Genomic DNA, 26,093 nt, shown 5'->3' on the forward strand with positions numbered 1-26,093 from the left:
GTTCTTCAAGCCCAGTTGAGTCACTGTCTGCACGGTCTACACCTCAACTGACTTTCCAGCTTCTGCCCCACCGCTTCAAGAAAGAGCTCGCCCCAGTCACCAGCAATCTTTACTTGCCAAGTTCAATGGGCTCTTTTCAGTCCTTCTCTTAATGGCCTTTGAGCAGCATGTGGCCCTGCATTCTACTTATTTTCCTGATAAGTCTCCTCTGCAAGCTTTTTCCAGTGCCCAGAGCACAGCCAAAGAGGAACAAGGGAAACCACCACCTCCCCTAAACTTTTCCAAACGGTGCGCTTTGACTATTTAAGGCAGTATACTGTCAGAGTCTTGTGCAAACAAAACAGTGGAGCAGGCACGCTTGTCAAACAGTGGCCTGGTATGACTTTGAGGTACTCTTCCCTGCAGCCTGTCCCACCACCTCACTGGCCTTCCCATTCCCTGGCCCTCCGAAGTCTGTTCCTTGGGACCGATCTCAAGGCCCTTATTCTAGGAGCCCCCTGAGCAACGGCAACCCCCAGAAAATTACAGTGACTGTAGTTACTTAGTCCTCAGTTCATCTCCACCCCAGATGGCACCTCCCAGTTCGAGATCAACCTACCTTCCATCTTCAAGATTTCCCAAAAATACCTCAAGGTCTAAAGCAATCTTTATCCCAAACCTGGTCTACCTTGCGTAGATAACTAAGCAAGTGGCACCACCACCGTCCAGCTGCCAAAGCCAAGAAATTTCTGAAAAATCATCCTTGATTTTGGCAGAAACTCTCATTTACCATGTCCCGTTAGCTGTTAGTTCTGAAAACTTTTGATTTCATCCACTTTCTTCCACCTGCTCTGCCACTACCTTTGTTAAGACCAACGTTTTCTCTCACATGACTGGATTCCCTGCCTCCCTTTTGAACCGGTCTCAGGCAAGCAGATTTGATTTGATCCCATCATGTCCCTGCATAAAAGCCTTCAGTAGTATCTACCAACATCAGAATAAAGTCCAAAATCTTTAACCTGGCCTCCCAGGTTTTTGGGTATCGGCTTCTCCTTGTCTCTCAAGTTCATCTCTGCCATCCTTTTCCTGCTCTGTACTTCAGCCAGGCTGCCACCCTCTCCCCTCCAGCCTGTGCACATTCTGTCTGGGACCCTTTTCCCAGCAATGCCTCCTGAATCAATGTGATGGGGATTTGTCACCTAAAGTTTCATATGGGGCAGTTCTCCTACCCAGCATATGGCATATTCCTCACTGCATTTTCAATACCTGTTGCTTTTCTGCATTCGTTGTAAGATTATAAAAGCTCTATGAGAGGAGACTGTCTTATTCTAGTTTTTTCAGTAAGTACCCTGAATGGCAGATTACTTTAAAAATTATAAAATGGCAAATTTGTTTTTATAGTTAGAAACCTGCTGTTTAAAAACAAAAACTAGCCAAGCAGGCATGTGCCTCTAATCCCAGCTACTCTGGGGGCTGAGGCAGGAGGGCTGCTTGAGCCCACAAGTTTGGGTCAGTTTGGGCAACATAGTGAAACCTCATCTCTAAACAAACTAAAAACCAAAAATTAAACCTACTTAAAGGAAACCACACGATTCTGTAACATACACTGATAAATCTAACACTAATCAATCTTTTTTTAGTTGATAATAGGTTAATAGGAAAACTTTTACTTAGCAAGACCTACTTCAAAATAACCTAGATGCTCAACTATACCAGGAGACCAGCAGACTCAATCAGACATAGTGGCTAAAAAATGCCAGAGCACCCCTCTTAATTAAAAGTGATCCCATCATCTAGCAGGGCCTTTGTTGCATTACTCTATATTCCTTTTTTTGCTTTTAAAGGGGACATATTTTTTATACTTTGTATCTTGGCCACTGGGAAAGAAGAAGAATTTCTCAGCTTTCTAACTTGCTTCAGGCTCTCTTCTTGGTTGTTTGCCAAATGTCCATGCTCATTCCGGTTTCCTCTTTGCTTTTTCTTTTGATTCCTTGTTTCTTGTCTTGCCTATTTCCTACCATTCCTTTGCCTTTTTTCATTTAAAGCATTCAGTAATTACCAGCCAGAAACAATGTTTTCATTCTCAACAAAGTAACTAAATCAGTAACAGGTATACTCTTCATCTCTCCATAATTCAAGTTTCTATTGTACAGGCTACTTAAAAAAAACACACACACATTTTTAAAAAGATTTTTGGGTTCTGAAATTTCAGGATGCCTAATGGCTGTTCTTGAATAACACAAGTATTACCACTCTTGGAAAGGAAAGCCAGGAGAGCTCATTCGCTGCAAAGAGGGGCAACAGGAACACCCTTAGCAAGTTCGGTCAGGTGAGCTGCTTTAAAATACTGCCAGACAAGTTTCACTATCATGTTTTTATGAAAGATATCAAATCAGAGTTAAGATATTTGAAGCTGAGAACCTTTTTAACCACAGACCAAATATAAAACTGTCACTAGTCTTAGGCTAAGCCATCAAGGCCAATTTACATCACAGAGTGGCTCATTTTGCTAAGAGTATTGCCTGCTACAGAGGACAAAAAGGCAGGCCCAAAAGGCCTAGACAGCTGCCATCGCGAACATCAGAGCGGAGACAGGACAAGCGGGAAAGGAAGGGGAGGGCCTCTGGCAGCAGGCACTTGGAAGCACAGGGGGATGTAGTCAGTTTTTCAAAGCCAGAGGATACTTAACAGACACCCATTTGAAAATGTTTCATGGGTTAAACTGAATTATGAAGTAAACAAAAAGGAGTACACCACATTTAAACCTAGACCTAAATTTTAATCTATATACATTTCTATCTGCCTCCTTTTTGAATAATGTCACCAGCAAACATAATGTATAATCTTTTAAAAGTGCCAAAAGTAACAGGTAAAGGATTTTTTTTTACACATCTGTATTCTTAGATATATAATTTGTGATGTCATGACACATAAAAATCACAATTTTCATGTAATTTAGTTTCTATCTTAGAAGTCCTCCCAAAAACCTCTTCTAAATGTATTTTACCAAAATCTCATACAAGTGTTTAATTAACCCCTTGATTTGAAACTTCTTTTGGATAACGTTTTAGAGCTACTCAAATGTTAAAGAGCATACACCTTCTTCAGTTCTTAACATGGACAAAGAGCTACTGTTTCTCATCTCCAGCAGTGCATTTTTTTTTTTTGGTCAAGAAATTTATTAACCTTTATAAACACTATTTTCACTCAATCATTCATAAAAAATGATTTGTGATTAAATCTGTAATAAAACCATATAACGTTCATCAATGCATTCAATAAGACCAGTTTCTTCCATGAAACATAATAAACCACTTTAAAACAGCAGTTTTCATTCACGTCATATAAGGCTGTCAAACTAAAAGTGTTCCTTACAATGAGTTGTTATCCAAGAAATCCATCCCACTTCCCGTGATGTGGAGCCTGGTGGTGTGCCCTCCAAGAGTGGGGCCTGAAAGAAGACTCTGCCTCTTTACGGCCACCTTCCCAGTCTCTCTCAAACAAGTTTCACAACAGGAAAATATTTATGAGCAGAGAAATCAAATTCAGGAGGGACCTGTTAAAGAAAACCCAGAAAGCCAATTAATGTATCTACAAATATTCAGATGGTACACAAAACAAAGACTATTTTTATTTTAGAGTTTCTTGTGTTCTTAGAAACAAGGCAGCACAAAATAGATTTTAAAAACTAGGTTAATGGCAAAAAAGATAGGATATGGAAGAAAAACTGATTAATTTGAGTTTTATGAAGATCATAAGAAAACAGGCTGACCAGCTGTTTTCTATCTTCAGAAAACAGTTAAAAAAGATAAATAGTCAAAAATTATAGAAAAGGCATTCAGTTAGATCAGGGGTCAGCATACTTTTTAGTTCCAGGGTAACTGACAGAACTAAGCAATGAGATGAGAGAGTCAGTCAGTAGGAAACCAGGGCAGGAGAGGAGGAAGGCAGATCACAGGAAACAATGGAAGAAAACAAGGTGCACAACACACACAGGCAAATGCCTCCACGGCTGGCCTCTCCACAGCGCAGAATCTGTGCTCGGAAATACTGACGTGGCATAGATGATACAACATTACCAAAAAAAAGCTTACAGTCTCCTCTTCTGAGCCATTACAAAGAAGTCTTTCATTATTAAAGCACTCACTTTCCCAAAGGCAGATGACATTTAAATACCTCGTACTTCTCCCATAAAATTTTCTTTACATAAATTTTCTTTTTTTACCCCAAGTTATTCAGTAATTTACACAGCAAGGAGATGGAAAACATATGAGCAGACTTTAGAAATTTTAACCCAACAAAATATACATCTTAAGGCAAAATGGCAAGCTCTAAGTTTTTGCTGCTGAACCAAACTTTTTAGAATGATTTTTGTTCAGTGGTTTAATTCTTCCTGTAATATTTACACATCTTATTGGAAAAAATTATGAAACTTCACAATAATTTAAGACCACTTCTTTTTCCCACAACGTACTCACTTTAGATTCCTTTTTGTGTCCTCCCGCCAATAACTTCATAACCACAAAGTTGGGTTTGGCAACCTTTAAAATTCTATTAACCTGAAACATGAACATAAAACTATTGAAACATTAACTTCATAGTCAAAATTTCTCTTTTTCTTTTTTGAGACAGAGTCCTGCTGTCAACCCAGGCTGGAGTACAGTGGTAAGAATATGGCTCACTGAAGCCTCAACCTCCTGGCTCAGGCAATCCTCCCACTTCAGCCTCCCAAATGGCTGTGCACCATCACACCCAGCTCATTTTAAAACTTTTGCAGAGACAGGAACTCACTATGTTGCCCAGGCTGGTCTTGAACTCCTGGGTTCAAGCAGTTCTCCCACCTTGGCCTCCCAAAGTGCTGGGATTATCAGCGTGAGCCACTGTGGCCAGCCAAAATTTCTTAATTATAGATACTAACAGGAACTTTGTATAATGGAAGTGTTGATGTTTTATTAAATAAAGGCAATTTAAAATTCTAAATATATTTCTTTTAATAATACAGAACTTCATTTCAATTAACTCTGAATTGAAATGGCTACCTTATCTCGCTTTCCTGAATAACAAAAAAATTAGGCTGCAAAGTCCTGAAAAGGCAGCATAGCACACATAGTATTAGGAGCACAGACTCATCTTTGAATAAACAAATGAAGTTTCACTAAATGAAATATGTCATCTATCATAGGTAGCTCCTCAAATGTTTAGACTCCCCCTTTATATTTTCTTAGATGGTACATATAATTTTTAAAACGTGTCTCCCCTATCCCTCGTCCAGGCACTCTGCTTCCCTCCAAGGAAGGAAACAAAACTACCAATTCTGATATTATCTTTCTAAAGATATTTTATGCTCGCACACATACATATAGGCTTCCCTTGCCCCCTTTGATTGAAACTGCACCATACTATGCATATTAAAGCGCGCCTTTCTTTTTAGATTTCTTAAATCATACGGAGCATTCCATCACAGTTCTCATCCTCCTTAAGGCTGCTTCCTCATCCTCCTTAAGGCTGCGTAGTATACCACTGTAGGAATGTATCATCATGTATCAGTCCCCTGTTGATGGATACTACTGTTTCTTCCTGCTTTTTGCTATTAGAAATCCTGCTGCAATGAATACTCTTATGTTCATCACTCTCACTTCCTGTATGTGTTCATGTATCTATATAAATCCCAAAAAGCAGAATTGCTGGATCTAAGCATTAATGATTTTTGACAAATACTGCTAAGCTACCCCTCTATGGAAGTGGTCCCAAGATATATTTCCCAAAACAGTATGTGCGCATTACAGGTAATTTTTAGAAAATAAATGTATTTCAATAAAATTAGGAATATGGTAAATTATTAAAATACCAAAAGCCTGAAACAATTTTTTTCCCCAAGTTTATTTTGATATCTCAGAGTCTTCAAAAGCAATAGCCTTTATTTTAAATAGTCAAGTGGAATAAGGTGGTTTCTGTGACAACTGGCCAGGTCATTTTTCATATTTATGTAAAACTTAGTTACGTTTTAATAATTTTTTTTTTTTTTTTTTTTTTGAGATGGAGTTTTGCTTGTCGCCCAGGCTAGAGTGCAATGGCGCAATCTTGGCTCACTGCAACCTCCACCTTGGGGTTCAAATGATTCTCTTGCCTCAGCCTCCCAAGTAGCTGGGATTACAGACAGGCATGCACCACCACGCCCAGCTAATTTTTTGCACTGTTAGTAGAAACGAGGTTTCACCACGTTGGCCAGGCTGGTCTCAAACTCCTGACCTCAGGTGATCCACCCACCTGGGCCTCCCAAACTGCTGAGATTACAGGTGTGAGCCACCACGCCCGGCCCCCTTAACAAACTGATTAAACCAGAAATGTTTCAATGCTAACATTTTGAGCTATGAATCAGATCAGTCTGGATCTTATGCTTACCCTTCTTACTTCATGATTGTGAGTCATAATGTGTCTTTGCATTGACTTCTAAATTTACACAAAGCAGGTATTTACATCACCTCATTCTTAAAATAACTTGAAGTCTGACAAGGTTAGTTTGACAAAACTATCCGAAATCTTTCACAGAAACATGACAAGTTATATTCACTAACACTATTAAAGTTCACTTTCATAATTAACTTTCATCCAGCAGTAAGTGATGTATTTCCTGCCACGCTTTTCCCTTAAAATTACTGTGAATCCAGTCTTACCTCATGGTCCGGGTTAGGAATATTTTCCAATATCATTTTTGCCTGCTGAAAGTGCTTACTAGCTGCCACATACAATTCAGGAGACTGAGGAGGAGGGCTATATTTATTGAGGTCAGACATTTCCTAAAAAGAAGGGTAAATATAATTCAAAACATGTTTAATATGAACAATTCTAAACTCCCATTTCTAATTATTAAAGAATTCTACATTTTCTATCCACTCATATACAGACACTGGGGCAAACATTTGGCACATCTCCCTATTTTTTCCTAGGTAATATGTAATTCTCAACCCTCATATGCTACCTCACATTATTCTTACAATTTAAATAACTGTAAATTTAACAAGATGGCTAGGTACAAACAGCATCTCTCTAAGAAGGTCTAAGACAGAAGATTTCCGAACGATTTCCTTGAGCAGGTTCACCTTGAACTGTAAGTAGTGCACGGGCGGCGGGGTCATCACACTGTTGAACGGAGCAAACCTGTGCTCATACCGAACTTGTTCACTATCAAGCTCAAACTTCGGTTTACGTACTTTGCCATCCATGTCAAATGCAACCATGGTCTAAATGAAAAAAGGAACAAGAAAAAAGATGAAATCAATATGAAAAAAGCGAACACTCTCATCAATACGGAATAGAAGACAAGAAACAGCTATTTAAAACCTTCAGGTAAACGCTTCTGAAAAAATGAGGACATATAATTGTCATAAGCACAGGTCCTATTTTCAAACAAAGTCCATGTTTTGCTTTATGCATTTTCATGTAAGTTGCCTCAAATGATTTCTTGGACTGCCAAGTACAACTTAAGAGTTAGTACCCACTGCCTCTTGAAAAGGCCTGCTTTTGCTTAAGTCATTGGTTGTCGAGCTCACCCTCTTCCAAATACACTCCTAAAAAACCTAACCTCCATCTCTTCCAGGAAGCCTTGCCTGATCATCCATCAGAAGTACTCTCTGCCTTTTATTACTACCTGTCACAGACACATCAACTGGTCTGTTGCTACAGACTTCAAACAAGGACCATATAGAATTGGTATCCCCTGCAATGTACTCAGTACAAAGTATCTCACACATAGCAAGGGTTCAAATGGTTGTTGAACAAATTAATGATAATAAAGGTAATCCTCAAGCAGATAAAGTAAAACAAAGGTGAATTTATAATCTGGAAAGAACCACAGAAAAGAGTTTAAATAAACTATATAATAGACATACAGCTAAAAGGTAAAAAGAACTTTACTTTCAACAACTTACTTTAAACATCCCAGCACACATGTTCTGATATGCTTGGCTCATTGTGATCTCTCGGCTCAAAGGGCGAACTGTAATTAGAAAGAAAAACATAATCTTCCATAATCTCTTCCTCCTTCCTCTTGCATTATTGGAAAAGAAAATCTAATTTAAAAAAATCTTCCAGCTTGTATACTAAATTAAAACTTCAGTTTGTTCCTACAGGTTAAATTTTATTTATGGTCAAAATCTACAAATAATAAAATATAATAATCATGTCCCCAAATAGCTAATACTATAAAATTCCAGTATAAAGTAATTATAACTTTTCTGAATTCACCAGAGATTTAACCTTTTAAAGGAAACCCATGAATACAGTGATTTAATGACCCATCCAAATTGCTTTAAGTCCTGAGGAAATATGAAACAGTATTTTACAATAATTGTAGCAATATCTATAGCCTTCCCTAAGTGATCAATAGGGCAGTCCCTTTGAAACAGTTCTCTGTCCTCATGGTTCTTGGGTGATGCCCAAGGCACCTTTTGGTGCCCACTACCACAGCACAGCTCCAGAACTACTGCCCTCCTGAGCTATCAGGCTCTGTCAAAAGGTCAATGGCCTCCTGCTGTCTTGTCCCCTAACCTGTATCTTGCTTGCACACGCCACGTGGCTACTTCTTGATCAAAGATTCTGATAGAACAGCAAAGAAATGAAAGCAAGGAAAGGAACCAAAAAGCTTATGTCATTAATACTGGGACTCAGTCTCTACCTTATAGTTTCTGAAAAGAAGAGGAACAAGAGCTAAAATATAATGACTAACTCACAAGTAGCTCCATCTATTTATCTGTAGAAATTAAAGTACATTCTGTTTTTAAGTTTAAAAATAATCCACAGCACCTTTCTTTTTTTTCTTTGTTTTTTTACTACTACGGCCTTTCTGCTGCTCTTCCATTATCCTTTCCTCTGCCATTTGAGAGCCATCTGCACGACTCAATGTTGACATCAACCATGCGTAAAGGAATTCAGAGAGATACCTTAAAGGATACAAAATGTTAGTTAATGGTAGATGTCTAAATGAGACAGCTTTATCAACACATATATTAACAACAATAGATACTTCAAATAATGCTTTAGGTCTTTAAAAACAGATCATTCGATTATAGATCTTACAAGAAATGAACACAAGGATTAATTTTCCCTTTCAACATTTTACAACTTTCCAGATTTCCTGATAATTATACATGTACATATGCAGATCAAATGAATACCCATTAAGTTTTCATTATATCAGAACACAGTTCAGTTCAGTCTATAAATATTTTAATCACAAATAAAATCAGAAAAAGATAAAAAATTATTGGCATTACACAAAATCATTCTTAAAAATTAAGAACATTCACATTTACAATTTACTTGAGTTTAATAAACAAAATATAAAACAGAACATTCTACCAGACACTAATTTTTCAGAACTTTAACACTGCTAAGCCAGAAAAGTCTTCAAATCTAGGAGACATATATATATACACACACTTCATAACATAATCAATAATAGTAAGACCTATAATTACATATGGAGAGTAAACAATTCCTGGCCCTGAATTTAAGAAAAACATTTACTATAGTACCCTTTTACAGCATATAACTGAATTTTGTTTCCCTGCCACCCTACAAAATGTGAGAGTCCGTAACAACTCATATACCTTAATTCAAGTGAAGGATTTCTATAGGGAACTGACGGTGCCGCCTACCTTCTGTTTATCTAACCTAAGGACACATGAGTGAAGGGGACAACTAAGATGCAGCCTTTTCCTCTCAAATATCAGGTACCTCAATGATCTATTAAGTGCTTTATCAAAATTAATATACATTTATGTCTAAGAGAGTGCTGATATTCTATACCAATGGTTCTCAAATTGTCATCTCTGGGCCAGCAGCAGTTAACCTGAGAACCAGTTAGAAATGCAAATTATTCGGTCTCACCCTAGACCTAACAGGTCAGGAATTAGCCCAGAAATTTGTGTATTGATGCACTTTCCAAGTGATTATGATGCATGTTAAAGTTTAAGGATCACTGTTTTTGCTGATGATTTAAAAAGAGTCCACATGCTTCAGGGATCGTATGCATGAAAAACTAAAGGTTATCTCAGGGAAATGCAGGAGCCCAATCTGTCATTTTGAAATTAAAAAGCAGTTCAAAAACAATTATGAAAAGACCACAAGGGTATTTATGGGCAGAACGAAAGTTCTTTCAATAAGAAAAGAAACAAATCTACTTATGAATATAGACAAATGTGTAATGGAGTATTTATCTGAGTATCATTTATTTGCTGAATTAAGATCCCAATTCTCTGTGCAAAGAAGCATATAAAAATTAATAAAACCAGTACTGTCTACTATGAATAACAAAATGTAGTATCCAAAGCAGCTATATAAATACCTGTTATTAAGGATTATTTGGTATTATCTATATAAATGTTGAAGAACATATAGCAAGGAAAATTATTCTCATATTGCTATAGTTGATGCTCAGATTCACTTTTCATAGGCAAGAGTTATCTGTCAAGAGCCTTCACTGCTCACAACAAAATCTACGTCAACAGCATGGAAGAGAATTACTTTCCCTCCCACAGCAGTGACTTCAGAGAATATAAAATATCTTAATTACTAAGTTCAGTAAGTTTAAATAAGTTTAAAAGGTGAACTCTATTAAAGTCTAATATACTAAAGCTGAGTGTTTGTGATGAGTAACACAGGTCATTAGTTTAAAATTATGTGCCAGATTGAGAAAAAGATTCAAAATAACTGAATTCATTAATGCTCAATTTTATTTTCTTTCTATGACAGCTTTTACATGCCTAAATTTACATGCCTAAAATATGTTCAAGCATCCTCTTACTGGGTTTCTTTATTTTGTCCTCAAGTGAAAGGGAAGAACTACTCTGCTGAAGATCATCTTTTATCAACTCCAAAGCTTCTGAAGTGCATCCTCAGCACCACGGTTTGAAACAGTTATGCTCCCAGTAATCAGCTTGGTCATGATTTCTTCTAAGCAGACAGTCCTGATTGCAATTTGATGTTTAACTCTGTCAAGTACATCCACAGCTAGTGCCACCAAATTCAGGGCAAAACGTGTTAATTTTTCTCCATAGGAACAAATAAATGATCTTCAATCAATCCATTTACTTTGGAGCCATTTTTTGTTAATTTTTACATAAATATTTGGAAAAATACACTCATGCAATACAATAGCACTTAAAGATATTCAAGATGATCCAGCTCTAATTTTCGAATTTTCTCAAATGTCCCACAACTAAAGGTAAAATATACTAAATGAAAAAGTACCCTGAAATTAACTCTAAATTCTCTCAGATCTTATCCATTCCACCTACCACCAATTTTAACTCAAACTGTGCTCTTACCAATATATGTAATAGTACTCGTGCATACTGTAGAGTTCCAATTCAAAGCCACTTAGAAGATACTGTATCATAATGCGAAGGTTATGGTAAAGGACCCAGGTACCTAAACAGGCCAAATGTTGCCTTTGGGGTTCCTGTTTCAACAGCATGGTGTGAAGCGCTGCATCAACCTTTTCTGCCTATTAAAATAAAATGTCATAAACTGTGTTCGTTTTGTTTTCTTAAGGTAATGAGAGAACTTTAAAAAAACATACAGCTAAAAAGAACATAAGCAGAAAATTTAAATCTGACCACCCAAAGAAACATTTTCAAATGCATTTTTAGTTAGGTTTACATTTGAAGTTCTCATTTCACAATGGTTAACATTTACCTAAACATGCCTTAAACTAAAAAGACATCAATTTTAAAGGACAAAAATACAAATAATACACTTCAGGTCTTTACTTATCAATATTGCTGCTGCACATATATTAACTTTAAAATTAATATATTAATATTTTTACACGTAACCTTGTTATAAAACTATCATTTTATACATTTTTCATAATTTATTCCTATTATCAAAGAAATATTTAAGATGTCTACCAGTTTGGATTATTGTTCTGCTTCATTTTGTAAACGCTGGTGTAAGAAATCATTATATTTTAAGTGAAAAGTGGATCATGTTGAAAAATTAAACAGTCAAAATATTGTTCGGAAGAATTGTTTTTAAAAATCTGGACAAAGTGTGTGAGTCATTTAATTTTAGAAGAGAGGGGAACCTGGCTCTTACCTCATCCTGCAAGGTAGCAAATTCCTCAAGAATATGACCAAGCTTATCTCTCTGTCGAGCCCTGTTATGTCCATGGATCTGAATAAGACTACAGAATGGCTGCAATACACATATAATTTGTCAATCGTAAATATGAAATTTCCTGGTACCAAAGAAACTTAACATTTCAAGTTCACAATCCGGTTTAAGGGGAAAAAATGCTGTGTATATAAGAACTATGTCTATGTATACTTTCAATTTTACATAGGTGTTTAAGGAACTCAACACCAGAATTTATCAATAACCGGAAAAAACACAGCTTCATGTGAAACTTCCCTTCATATGGTAAAAATATCTTCTTTCGATCTTTAGATATCTTCTTCCAATTTCACAAGGACAATTTCTTTCCTGCTTATTTTGAGTCAAAAGCCAATGTTCAAGGCTGACATTCCTGTGCTGCTATAAATACACCAGAATGCCTAATACTTATATAGCTTAAGAAGAGCTAATAGCCATAAACCTTGACTATTGTTCTTTATTCCTGCTTTCTCCATACAGTGTTCTCATCTAAAATACTACGCAACATTCCACTAACCAGGCAAGAGACATGGATTGGTAAGACGCTTTAAGTGTGAATTAGAAGATTCTCGAAGTTTAATACTGTTTTATATTTGCATTCTTTGACAGATATTATCTCATTTGATCAATAACTACCCTGTAAGAGGTCAGAGAAGATGTAAGCATTTTACTCTTTAAAGAGTGGAAAGTTGGGTCAGGCATGGTAGCTCACCCCTGTAATCCCAGTGCTTTGGGAGGCCGAGGCGGGTGGATCATGAGGTCAGGAGTTTAAGAACAGACTGGCCAAGATGGTGAAACCCCATCTCTAATAAAAATACAAAAATTAGCTGGGCGTGGTGGCAGGCACTCGTAATCCCAGCTACACGGGAGGCTGAGGCAGAGAACTGCTTGAACCCGGGAGGCGGGGGTTGCAGTGAGCCAAGACTGTGCCACTGCACTCCAGCCTGGGCGACAGAGTGAGACTTCGTCTCAAAAAAAAAAAAAAAACAAAGTAAGGAAAGTTTATAAAACAGTGATGTGCCTGATAAAATATTAATGATAAAAAAGAAATGAAATCGGGTCTTCTACTGTTTTTTTCTTTTTTCCCCATACCATGCTGCTTTTTCTCTCTCTCTCTTTACATATACATAGATAGATAAACTTTTAGTAACTGGAAGTAGACCCAAAAAAGTCGCCTGTTGGAATTCTCTAAGAGAAATACTTACATCTAATTAAATAAAAATGAAGCCGGGTGCAGTGGCTCATGCCTGTAATCCCAGCACTTTGGGAGGCCAAGGCGGGTGGATCACTTGAGCTCAGGAGTTTGAGACCAGCCTGGCCAACAGGGTGAACCCGTCTCCACAAAAAACACAAAAAAATTAGCCAGGTGGGTGCCGTGAGTCTGTAGTCTCAGCTATTCCGAATGCTGAGGTGAGAGGATCACTTGAGCCCCGGGGGTAGAGGTTGCAGAGAGCCAGGATCACATCACTGCACTCCAGCCTGGGCAACAGAGGGACACCCTGTCTTAAAAATGAATAAATAAATATTTTTAAAAATTAAATAAAAATGAATAATTCAACTCACTACAAGATTTGCATTTTTTCCTAATTACTTGAGATGAAAAAGTTTGTGATCTCATTTAAATTAATATATTCTTTTTTTTGACAGAGAGTTTTGCTTTTGTTGCCCAGGCTAGAGTGCAATGGTGTGATCTCTACTCACCAGAACCTCCGCCTTCCGGGTTCAAGCAATTCTCCTACCTCAGCCTCCTGAGTAGCTGGGATTACAAGCATGCGCCACCATGCCTGGCTAATTTTGTATTTTTAGTAGAGACAGGGTTTTTCCATGTTGGTCAGGCTGCTCAAACTCCCAACCTCAGGTGATCCGCCTGCCTCAGCCTCCCAAAGTGCTAGGATTACAGGCGTGAGCAACTATGCCCAGTCAATAATTTTAATTTTATTATAACTCAGTTCATTAATAGAATACAAAGATAAGTGTATAAGGATGTTAAAAATATTCTTTGTAAGGTTAAAAAAAAAGTAAAGAAGTTTTTATGTCCATTCACAAAAAATTTCAAGGAAGCAACTGCTGTTTTCCCAGTTGAGAGTCATAACATTCCCTATCTGCGGTCCTCGCAGGCTGCAGGGAGAGGTCATCCAAGGCTGCCTCTGTAGCTAATAACCTATCAGAAGACCTTAGGTTATAAAACCAGCCACTCAAGTGTTAGGAGGAGACAGTTTTTATCTATTCACTGAAAGTAAGTGAGAAATGTTAGATGAAAAAAAGCATTAATTAAAGACACTGAAGGAATTACAGTCCAGCAATTTATTATTCTTATTTTTTGAGACAAAGTCTCACTCTGTTGCCCAGGCTGCAGTGCAGTGGCATGATCTCAGCTCACTGAAACCTCCTGGGTTCAAGTGATTCTCCTGCCTCAGGCTCTTGAGTAGCTGGGACTACAGGCGTATGCCACCACGTCTGGCTGATTTTTGTATTTTTAGTAGAGTCAGGGTTTCACTACTGGTCTCAAACTCCTGACCTCAGGGGATCCACTTGCCTCAGCCTCCCAAAGCGCTGGGATTACAGGCGTGAGCCACCGCGCCCGGCCACAGCCCATGATTTTTAAAGTACCCATTACGACAATCCAAATTGTAGCTCTTACCCGAACACAGTGAGTAACAAAGGAGTCAATACAGTCCTTAGCCTGGTGATTATTATATAGGTAGCACCTGCAAGATAATAGTCACATCATTAAAATCTATTCGGCTCAAACGAAAGCAGCAGCAATTACTGCAGATGCTACAAATGACGGAGAAGGTGAATTAAAGAGAAAATGGAACCGATTCCTAAGTTAAAGAATGCTAGTATTAGATTATGAAACATTTTACAATTATTATGTAGTTCACACAATACATTTGTGATATTTCCAATTCCTATAGATCTATATTTGAACAATCAGAGTTGGATCCAGTAAGATCAAATTAGCAAGGAGAAAAGGAAAAGTCCAAAGCCCTACTTTTTCATGACCCCACTTCAGTGTCATATTTTCCTACAACTGATCTCCTCATGGACTGTGCTCATAATAGTCATTACAAAGAAAACACTATACAGGATCCTAATTTTTTCTGTATCCCCACTCCTCACCATTGGTTATAAATCACCTAAACATCTCTGGCACCTCATCTCTTCTCACAAAGTGGTTTCCTTTATGGTGTTCCTTATCTGATAAACAGAGCCAAGGTCACACAATGGAAAAGACAGTGCAACCAGCACCCAGGAGAAAGAAAAAGGTGAACACCTGGAACAGGCATTTGGTGAAATGGGAAGTGCTGAAGGTTCACTACATCTTTAACCCTAAAGCAAGAAAATTACCTGAGATTAAAATAAAGCACTTTAAAAAGGCTCTCTCAATCTAAAGATGATGATTTTCAAATTTAAAAACTCAGTAGAAAAATATGTTCATTAGTAGCCTTGAAGATCAAGAGGAAGAACTTTCTCACAACACAGCAAAAATAACTAGGAGACGAATGTCATGAGGCATAGGTAAGGGAGCTCTAGAAGACTTAGTATGCTAGGAGCTCTAAAAAAGGAAAAAACAAAACAGATGAAAGTGAAGCAATAAATAAGCAATAACAGGGACAAATGATCTGACTGAAAACTTGAGTCTTTAATGACTGAATTCCAGATAGGACTGGCTGAAAATCACACATGAATATTCTGGTAAAACTTCTGAACTCCTAAAATAAAGAGAAACTCATCAATACTCCAGAAGAAGTTTCAAATCACTTACAAAGGAAAAGAGAATTCTCATCTACAATGCTGAAATTTTTAAAACAGTGGAACAACTAGAACACCACACAATAAACTTTTCCATATATATAGTTACTTAGCATTATCTGTGGTAGTTACGTTCCATAAAGTTTCTGAAGATACTAAATTAGACTATTAAATCATCGCTAACAGGGGAAATAAAGGGTTAGATTCCTACGAGCCTGTGGTCACATTTCCATGCACTGATCAATGCATAACCTTGTTTTATGTGTATTTCTGTTTAAGACATCTTATTTAATGGATTAATATACTGTTGATTTATTAACGTAAAACTCAGACCCAATAGCATATACCAAATGTGAATAGGCTGAATTCTGCTTTCAAAAGATTTGAGCTAACAAAAATTACACCACCATGTAAAAGAAACATATCAGGCCGGTGCAGTGGCTCAAGCCTATAACCCCAGCACTCTGGGAGGCCAAGGTGGGCAGATCACTTGAGGTCAGGAGTTTGAGACCAGCCTGGCCAACACAGTGAAAGCCCATCTCTACCAAAAATACAAAAATTAGCTGGGCATGGTGACATGCACCCGTGATCTCAGCTACTCGGGAGGCTGATGCGGGAGAATCGCTTGAACCTGGGAGGCGGAGGTTGTAGTAAGCTGAGATGATGCCACCGCACTCCAGCCTGAGCGATATTATGTACATGCAAATATTTCAAAATCCAAAAACATCAGAAATCTAAAATACTTCTGGTCCAAAGCATTTTGGATAAGAGATATTCAATATTTATTATGAAATATTTGGAGGTCATTACATAGAATTAGTTAGATCTACCATGAAGTAATTGGTGATAGAAAGCCATCGTGTATCTTTCAGTGGAAAAGATACACTTTGTTAAGCACATATATTTTTTAACAAAGTGTGTAAGTGCTTTGTTAAGAAATAATGACTCCTTTCTTTCCTTCCCCACTGGAAAAGCCTGGTATTTCTCAGAATGCCAAATCAAATGATGCTTCTTTCTGCATGCAATCCTTTTCAGCCTCTGATGGCAGCATGTTTTCGGGGCAGTCCCTCTACTGGAGCAAAGTTGAAGCACTTACACTAGAGACAAAAAACTTAGAGGAGTTATCAGAAATTTTGTCAACCTCATAAAAACCTCAGTTTTAATCTAAACAATGTGGCAGAGATCAGTTAATTTTAACACAATTAAGTTACTTTTACATGGAGATTTGATCCCAAACAATTTTGATACTTTGGCTATAAAGGAGTACAGAGAAGTTGGCTTTTTAAAGGAGCACATACAACTCTAAAATGTCTTACAATACTTACTTGGGGGAAAGCACCGGAGGACTGACAAAAGACCGAAGGGCATCTTTCACCATGTCTTGCATGAGATGAGTTCCAAAGACCTTTTTGTTATCCACCAGGAAAGTGGTCTTAAAACAAATGTTACATATTAGTTATGGTGTCACGCACAGAGTTGTCATTACTATGAAATGAGTATACTGATAAATACCACAGACTACACAAGTGATTAAAATATAGAAAGTTCGTGAAAATTTTTTATAAATTGCTGTCTCCACAATGAGCGTTACTTATTAATCCTTATTGAAGGCGAATTCTGATGTAGAATAAAAAATGTACAGAAATAAAAATCTCCCAAGAGTAGTAATATTAAAATAGTCAAAATAAACTCACTAATCAGATTATGTCAAATAGCTAATGTATTAAAAAATGCTTCATAAACTATGAAACAGTAAATGGCTATAAATGTTATTTGATAATCCTATGTTTACCTCTAAGGAATGTTTTGTAACATATACAAATATTTAAATATTTAAATAACATATACAAATATTTGAACATGAAAAAATTTAAAACAATTTGCATTTAATAATGTTTTAATTTCCTTCCCTTAACAATCCACTGTAATTTAATATTTAATATACCATACCTTGATTTCCTAATACTGTTTTTAAATTTTATTTTAAATTCACATATAGTAAAACTTACATGTTTGTTGTACAGTTACAAGTCTAACAAAAGCATAGTTTTTCAAATCAGTCTCACAATCAAGATACAGAACAACCTGTATCACCCTAAAAACATTCCCTCATGGGATCCCTTTGTGGTCAAACGCTCCTACCGCCCCAAACCCCTGGCAACCACTGATCTGCTCTCCAACTCTATCATTCTGCCATTTCCAGAATGTCATTAAAATGAAATCATATAGCCTTCCGAGTCCGGCTTCTTTCACCCAGCAGTTGAGATTCATTGGCATTGGTAAGTGTATTATACTTCATTTTATTTCTGAGTAGTATTCCTCTGTGCAGGTACCACAGTATGTTTATCCACAGTACGTACCACACTGACCAGCTCAAGAACATGGGGTTGTCTGTTTTTGATGATCATGAACAAACAGCTCTGCACATTTGCAGAGGTTTCCAGAAGAATATCAAATTTCAAATTTCACTTCCCTTAGGCAATCAACTAGGAGTGTGAGCTACATGTTTAATTTATAAGAATGTGCCAAGCTATTTTCCAAAGTAGCCGAACCACATTACATTCCTATCACCAAATACATCCTCGTCAGCACTTGGTATTATCACATTTTTTTTTTTTTTGAGATGGGGTCTCACTCTGTTGCCCAGGCTGGAGTGCAGTGGTGTGATCTTGGCTCACTGCAACCTCTGCCTCCTAGGTTCAAGCAATTCTCTGCCTCAGCCTCCCAAGTAGCTGGGATTACAGGCACCTGACACCATGCTGGACTAATTTTTGTATTTTTAGTACAGATGGGGTTTCACTATCTTGGCCAGGCTGATGTTGAACTTCTGACCTTGTGATCCACCCACCTCCACCTCCCAAAGTGCTGGGATTACAGGCATGAGCCACTGCGCCTGGCCAGATTTTTTTTTTTTTTTAAGATATTCTAAAAGGTAGATAGTATTTCTGTGGTTTAATTTGCATTTCCCTAATATTTTCCATGCTGGATTTGAATATTTAATATACTGAATACTGTTGAATATTAACCATATGAGATTTGCACCTAAGTATTTCATTTTTTTATGTCAGTGTAAATAGTTCGGTTTTTAAATTTTGATCTCCCATTGTTCAAGTATATAGAATTACAACTGCTTTTTGTATAATGACTTCATATCCTATCATCTCATTAAATTCACTAATCAGTTCTAGGAACTTCCTTGTAAATTCCATGGGCATTCTACATGGAAAATCATGTCATCTCCAAGTGGACAGTATTTTTTCTTCCTTTCCAATCCGTATGTCATTTATTTCTTTTTCTTGCTTTATTGCACTGGCTAAGATTTCCAATGTTGAATAAGAGCAAAGTGGGCATCTTTATCTTCTTCCCATTCTTGGAAGAGAAGTCATTTAGTCTTTCATCATTAAGTATGATGTTAGCTGTAGGGTATTTTTGTATATGTCCTTTATCGGGTTTAGGAAGTTCTCTTCTGTATCTAGCTTTGCTAAGAGATTCAAATCACGAATGGATGTTGAATTTTGTCAAATGATTTCTGTGAATATACTAAGATTTTAGATAATACAGTGTATTATGCTGACCAATTTTCAAATGGTGAGCCAGGCTTGATTCTTAGGATAAATCTCACTTGGTCATGGTGTACTACCTCTTTTTATATATTGTTCAATTTGATTCATTAATAATTTATTGAAGTTTTTACATCTGTGTTCGTGGAATAAGATTTTTACATCTGTGTTCATGAGGAAACTATGGTCTATAGTTTTCCATGTTTGTAATTTTGGTTTGGTTTTGATAAGAGTAAATTCTGGCTCATATGAGTGTTCTTGCCTCTTTTATTTTCTGGAAAACACTGCAAGGAGCTGGCCTGGGGTTTGCATTGTTAGGTTTTTAACTATAAGTTCAATTTATTTAACAGATAAGAAATTATTCAAATTATCTGTTTCTTCTTGAGTGAGTTTTGGTAGTTTGTATCTACATTTAAAGGAATAGGTCCATTTTATCTGCTTCTGCATTTATGGATAGAGTTGTATATCCCATTACTATCCTTTTAATGTTTACAGAGTCTGTAATGATACCCTTTCTTTCATTCTTGATATTAGTCATTTCTATTTTTCTCTTCTTATGTCTCATTAGAGGTTCATTGACTTCATGAATATTTTCAAAGAATGAGCTTTGGGTTGCACTGATTTTCTCCCCTGTTTTTCTGTTCCATATTTTACTAATTTCTGCTCTTCATTGTTTCCTTCCTTCTGTTTACTTTAATTTGTTCTTCTTTTTCTGGTCTCATACAGTGGTAGCTTAAATTACTAACTGTAGACTTTTTTTTTTTTTTTTTTTGAGATAGGGTCTGATTCTGTTGCCCAAGGTGGAACGCAGTGGTGGGATCACAGATCACTGCAGCCTGGACTTCCCAGTTCAAGCGATCCTCCAACCTCAGACTCTGTCGCCCAGGGTGAGACTTTGTCTCAAAAAATAAGAATAATAAATTGCTGGACTGTAATTCCTTCAGTGTCTTTAATTAATGCTTTTTTTCATCTAACATTTCTCACTTACTTTCAGTGAATAGATAAAAACTGTCTCCTCCTAACACTTGAGTGGCTGGTTTTATAACCTAAGGTCTTCTGATAGGTTATTAGCTACAGAGGCAGCCTTGGATGACCTCTCCCTGCAGCCTGCGAGGACCGCAGATAGGGAATGTTATGACTCTCAACTGGGAAAACAGCAGTTGCTTCCTTGAAATTTTTTGTGAATGGACATAAAAACTTCTTTACTTTTTTTTTTTAACCTTACAAAGAATATTTTTAACATCCTTATACACTTATCTTTGTATTCTATTAATGAACTGAGTTATAATAAAATTAAAATTATTGACTGGGCATAGTGGCTCACGCCTGTAATTCTAGCACTTTGGGAGGCTGAGGCGGGCGGATCACCTGAGGTTGGGAGTTCGAGCAGCCTGACCAACATGGAAAAACCCTGTCTCTACTAAAAATACAAAATTAGCTGGGCATGGTGGCGCATGCTTGTAATCCCAGCTACTCAGGAGGCTGAGGTAGGAGACTCCTGAGTAGCTGGGACCACAGGCATGCACCACCGCACCCAGCTCATTTCTTGTAGACTGGGTTTTGCCATGTTGCCTAGGTTGGTCTTGATCTCCTGGACTCAAGTCATCCACCCACCTCAGCCTCCCAAAGTGCTGGGATTACAGGTGTGAGCCACCATGCCAGGCATACTTTCCTTTCATATAAACATTTAACGTGGCCAGGCACGGTGGCTCACACCTGTAATCCCAGCACTTTGGGAGGCCGAGACGGGTGGATCACCTGAGGTCGGGCATTTGAGACCAGCCTGGCCAATGTGGTGAAACCTCATCTCTACTAAAAATACAAAAATTAGCTAGGCATGGTGTGTGCGCCTGTAATCTCAGCTACTCGGGAGGCTGAGGCACAATCTAGCACCTGAACCCGGTTCAATCACTTGAACCCAGAGGCGGAGATTGCAGTGAGACAAGAGCATGCCACTGCACTCCAGCCTGGGCAACAGAATGAGACTATCTCAAAACAAAAACAAAACAAAAAAATTCAATGCTACAAATTTCCCTCTAAGTACTGCTTTAGTTGTAGCTCACAGATTTTGGTATGTTATATTTTGATTTTCATTCAGTTCAAAATATTTTTGACCCATGTGTTACTTACAAGTTGTTTAATTTCAAAATATTTGGAGATTTTCCTGGATACCTTTCTCTTGTTGGTTACTAGTTTAATTCTAAAATAAGAAAGATACTTTGTGTGATTTTGATTGTTTTTGAATTACTGAGGTTTGTTTTATGACCTAGGATATGACCTTGATGAATGTCTAATGCTTAAAGTTAATACTTCAAATAAAAAATACACAACACTAACTGGAAAATTCTTTAAAAGCATCTACTTTTTGTTCAATCAACCAATAAAACAATGTCAATACACATATAATGTTTAAAGAAGTATTTTGAGACTAAGTGGAACTTACCTGTAACAGAGATCTTGAAAGAACACATGGTGACTGTTCACTAAATTCACAGAAAAAATCCTAATAGATACATAAAGAAAAAGCAGTGTCATTAACAGATTAAATAAAAGCTAAAAATACTTCATCATATAGAGTATAATTTTTACTACACCTTCTGGAAATGACATAGTACCAGAGTTAAAATACGACAAATAAAGGTTATTTCTATAGAAATTGTTTAATTGTATAAAAGGGACAATGGATAATTCTAGACTCTAAAAACTTTTCTTAAAAAAACTGACCAATCATGGAATTATGTGGATACCACTATTTAATTTGTATACCATAAAAATAATACCAACAATAATTTACTAAGTCATGGCAGAACTTTAGTTCCTATTTCACAGAAATAAATTCCAAGTAACCAAGTCAACTGGATGCACATTACTGACTGTTGCTGACTACAGGGAAAGACCAAAAGATACGGGTTTCTGAGCAAGAGTCTACCAAGTGATCAAATAAGCCTAAGTGGATCACATGCCAAAGCTTCAACACCAAAAGTACCTCACTAACATCCCCCACTCTGAAACCGGAGACAAGAAGTCAGCTTCAAATAAAGACCCTACAGAAAGCCTCGGCCCAGTGAAAACATCCAGAAAAGAAGTCTATTGACTATACTCAATCTACAATGCAGTTACAGGAACATCCACACACACAGATGAGAAAGAACCAATGCAAGAACTATGGTAACTCAAATGGCCAGAGTGTCATATGTCCTCCAAATGACTGCACCAGTTCTCCAACATGAGTTCTTAACCAGGCTGAAATGGCTGGAATGACAGAAATAGAATTCAGAATACGGACAGGACCAAAGATCATAGAGATTCAGGAGGATGGCAAAACCCAATCCAAGAAAAATAAGAATCATAATGAAGTGATACAGGAGCGGAAGGATAAAATAGCTGGCATAAAAAAGAAACTAAAAGGTCTGACAGAGCTGAAAAATACAAGAATTTCACTATGCAATCACAAGTATTAACAGCAAAATAAACCGAGGTGAGGAAAGAATCTCAGAACTTGAAGACTGGTTCTCTGAAATAAGACAGTCAGACAATAAAGAAAAAAGAATAAAAAGGAATGAAAAAAACCTCTGAGAAGTATGGGATTACAGAAAGAGGCCAACTCTGAATCACTGGCATCCCTGAAAGGCAGGGGGAGAAAGCGAACATCTTGGAAAATATATTTCTGAGTATTGTCCGTGAAAACTTCCCCAACCTTGCTAGAGAAGCCAACATTCAAATTCAGGAAATACAGAAAAGTCCTGCAAGATTCTACACAAGCAGATCATCACCAAAGCATACAATCCTCAGGTTTTCCAAAGTCGAAATGAAACAAATGTTAAAGGCAGCTACAAAGAAAGGGCAGGTAACCTAAAAAGGGATCCCCATCAGGCTAAAAGGAGACCTCTCAGATGAAACCCTACAAGAAGAGATTGGGGGCCTATATTCAACATTCTTTTAAAAATCTTCAACCAAGAATTTCATATTCCACCAAACTAACCTTCCTAAGTGAAGGAGAAATAAGATCCTTTTCAGATGAGCAAAGGTTGAGGGACTTCATTACTACCAGTCCTACCTCACAAGAGGATCTTGAAAGGAGCACTAAATATAGAAATGCAAGACTACTACCAGCTAATACAAAAACACACTTAAACACACAGACTAGAGTCACTATAATGCAACCACAAAAACAAGCCAACACAATAACCAGCTAACACCATAATGACAGGATCAAATCCACACATATCATACTAACCCGAATGTAAACGGGCTAAATGGCCTACTTGAAAAACAGAGTGACAGCTGGATAAAAAAGCAAGATCTACTGATGTGCTGTCTTCAAGAGACTCATCTCACACATAATGACACTCATAGGCTCAAAATAAAGGGATGGAGGAAAATCTTCCAAGCAAATGGAAAACAGAAAAAAGCAGGGGTTGCGATCCTAATTTCAGACAAAACAGATTTCACACCAGCAAAGATCAAAAAAGACAAGGAAGGGTATTACATAAGGGTAAAGGGCTCAATTCAACAAGAAAACCTAACTATCCTAAATATATATGCACTCAGATTCCTAAAGCAAGTTCTTAAAGACCTACAAAGAGACACAACTCCCACACAATAACAGTGAGAGACTTCAACACTCCAAAGACAGTATTAGATGGATCATCTAGACAAAAAATTAACAAAGATATTCAGGACCTAAACTCAGCACTGGAGCAAATGGATTTGATAGACCTTTACAGAAGTCGCCACTCAAAACAACAGAATATACATCCTTCACATCACCACATGGCACATACTCTAAAATTGACCACATAATTGGACATAAAACAATACTCAACAAATGTAAAAGAACTGAAGTCATACCAAACATACTCTTGGACCACAGCGCAATAAAAATAGAAGTCAACACAATGAAAATCACTCAAAACCATGCAATTACATGTCAATTAAACAACACGCTCCTGAATGCCTTTTGGGTAAATAATGAAATCACGGCAGAAATCAAGAAGTTCTTTGAAAACAATGAGAACAAAGATACAACATACCAGAATCTCTAGGACACAGCTAAGGCAGTGTTAAGAAGGAAATTCATAGCATGTATTGTCCACATCAATAAGTTAGAAAGATCTCAAACAACCTAACTTCACAACTCAAAGAATCAGAGAAACCAAGAACAAAAAATCCCCAAGCTAGTAGAAGACAAGGACTAACAAAAATCAGAGCTGAAATGAGGGAAATCAAGACATGAAAACCCATTCAAAAGATCAACAAATCCTGCAATTAGTTTTTTGAAAAAAATTAATAAAATAGGCTACTAGCTAGACTAATTAAGAAGAAATGGGAGAAGATCCAAATAAACATAATTAGAAATGATGAAGGGAATACTACCACTGACCCTAAAGAAATAAAAACAACCATCAGAAACTACTATGAACATCTCCACACACACAAACTAGAAAACCTAGAAGAGATGGATAAATTCCTGGATATAAACACCCTCCCAAGACTGAGCCAGGAAGAAACTGATTTCCTGAACAGACCAGTAATAAGCTTCAAAATGGAATGAGTAATAAATAACCTACCAACCAAAAAAAAAAAGGCCAGGACCTGACGGATTCACAGGTGATTTCTACCAGATATACAAAGAAGAGCTGGTACCATTCCTACAGAAACTATTGCAAAAAACTGAGGAGGGACTTCTCCCCAACTCCTTCTATGAGGCTAGCATCATCTTGACACCAAAACCTGGCAGACACCCAACAAAAAAAGAAGACTTCAGGCCAGTATCTTTGATGAACATTGATGCAAAAATCCTCAACGAAGTACTTGCAAATTGAATCCAGCAGCACATCAAAAAACTAATTGACCACGATCAAGTAGGCTTCATCCCTGGGAGGCAAGGATGGTTCAACATACAAAAAATCAATAAACGTGATTCATCACATAAACAGAACTAAAGACAAAAATCACATGATTATCTCAATAGATGCAGAAAAGCCTTTTGATAAAATTTAATACCCCTTCATGTTACACTCTCAATAAACTAGGTATTGAAGGACCACACCTCAAAACAATAAGAGCCATCTATGCCAAACCCACAACCAACATTATACAGAATGGGCAAAAGCTGGAAGCATTCTCCTTGAAAATCGGCACAAGACAAGAATGCCTTCTCTCACCACTTCTATTCAACATATTATTAGAAGTCCTAGCCAGAGCAATCAGGCAAGAGTAAGAAATAAAGGGCATCCAAATAGGAAGAGAGGAAGTAAAACTATCTCTATCTGCAGATAACATTATTCTTTATCTAAATACCCCAGTCTTGGCCTCAAAGCTCCTTCAGCTGATGAATAACCAGCAAAGTTGCAGGATATAAAATTAATGTACAAAATTCCGTAGCATTCTGATACACCACCAACAACAAAACTGAGAGCCAAATCAGAAAGACAATCCCATTCACAACTGCCACAAAAAGAATAAAATACCTAGGAATACAGCTAACCAGAGAGGTGAAAGATCTCTACAAGGAGAACTACAAAATGCTGCTCAAAGAAATCAGAGATGACACAAACAAATGGAAAAACATTTCATGCTAATGGCTAGGAAGAATCAGTATCATTAAAATGGCCATACTGTCTAAAGCAACCTATAGAT

The 26,093-nt window shown here is 37.2% G+C and overlaps 1 protein-coding gene across 1 annotated transcript in view; it reads right to left on the minus strand.

Moving 5' to 3' along the window:
- Window positions 1–1,954: 1,954 nt before the first annotated feature.
- The window catches only part of NAA35 (N(alpha)-acetyltransferase 35, NatC auxiliary subunit), a 105,112-nt gene continuing 80,973 nt past the window's right edge, over window positions 1,955–26,093 (minus strand). The window contains exons 13-23 of the mRNA XM_011968514.1: window positions 21,895–21,954; window positions 17,217–17,323; window positions 14,777–14,843; window positions 12,079–12,177; window positions 11,307–11,485; window positions 8,782–8,918; window positions 7,908–7,975; window positions 7,080–7,220; window positions 6,654–6,776; window positions 4,458–4,538; window positions 1,955–3,535 (exon numbers count right to left, since the gene is read on the minus strand). Coding sequence (XP_011823904.1) covers window positions 3,476–3,535; window positions 4,458–4,538; window positions 6,654–6,776; window positions 7,080–7,220; window positions 7,908–7,975; window positions 8,782–8,918; window positions 11,307–11,485; window positions 12,079–12,177; window positions 14,777–14,843; window positions 17,217–17,323; window positions 21,895–21,954 — 1,122 coding nt within the window. The 3' untranslated portion in view covers window positions 1,955–3,475. The remainder of the gene's footprint in view (window positions 3,536–4,457; window positions 4,539–6,653; window positions 6,777–7,079; window positions 7,221–7,907; window positions 7,976–8,781; window positions 8,919–11,306; window positions 11,486–12,078; window positions 12,178–14,776; window positions 14,844–17,216; window positions 17,324–21,894; window positions 21,955–26,093) is intronic.

The sequence above is a fragment of the Mandrillus leucophaeus genome, unplaced genomic scaffold (assembly GCF_000951045.1).
Source record: "Mandrillus leucophaeus isolate KB7577 unplaced genomic scaffold, Mleu.le_1.0 Scaffold847, whole genome shotgun sequence".
Taxonomy (NCBI): domain Eukaryota; kingdom Metazoa; phylum Chordata; class Mammalia; order Primates; family Cercopithecidae; genus Mandrillus; species Mandrillus leucophaeus.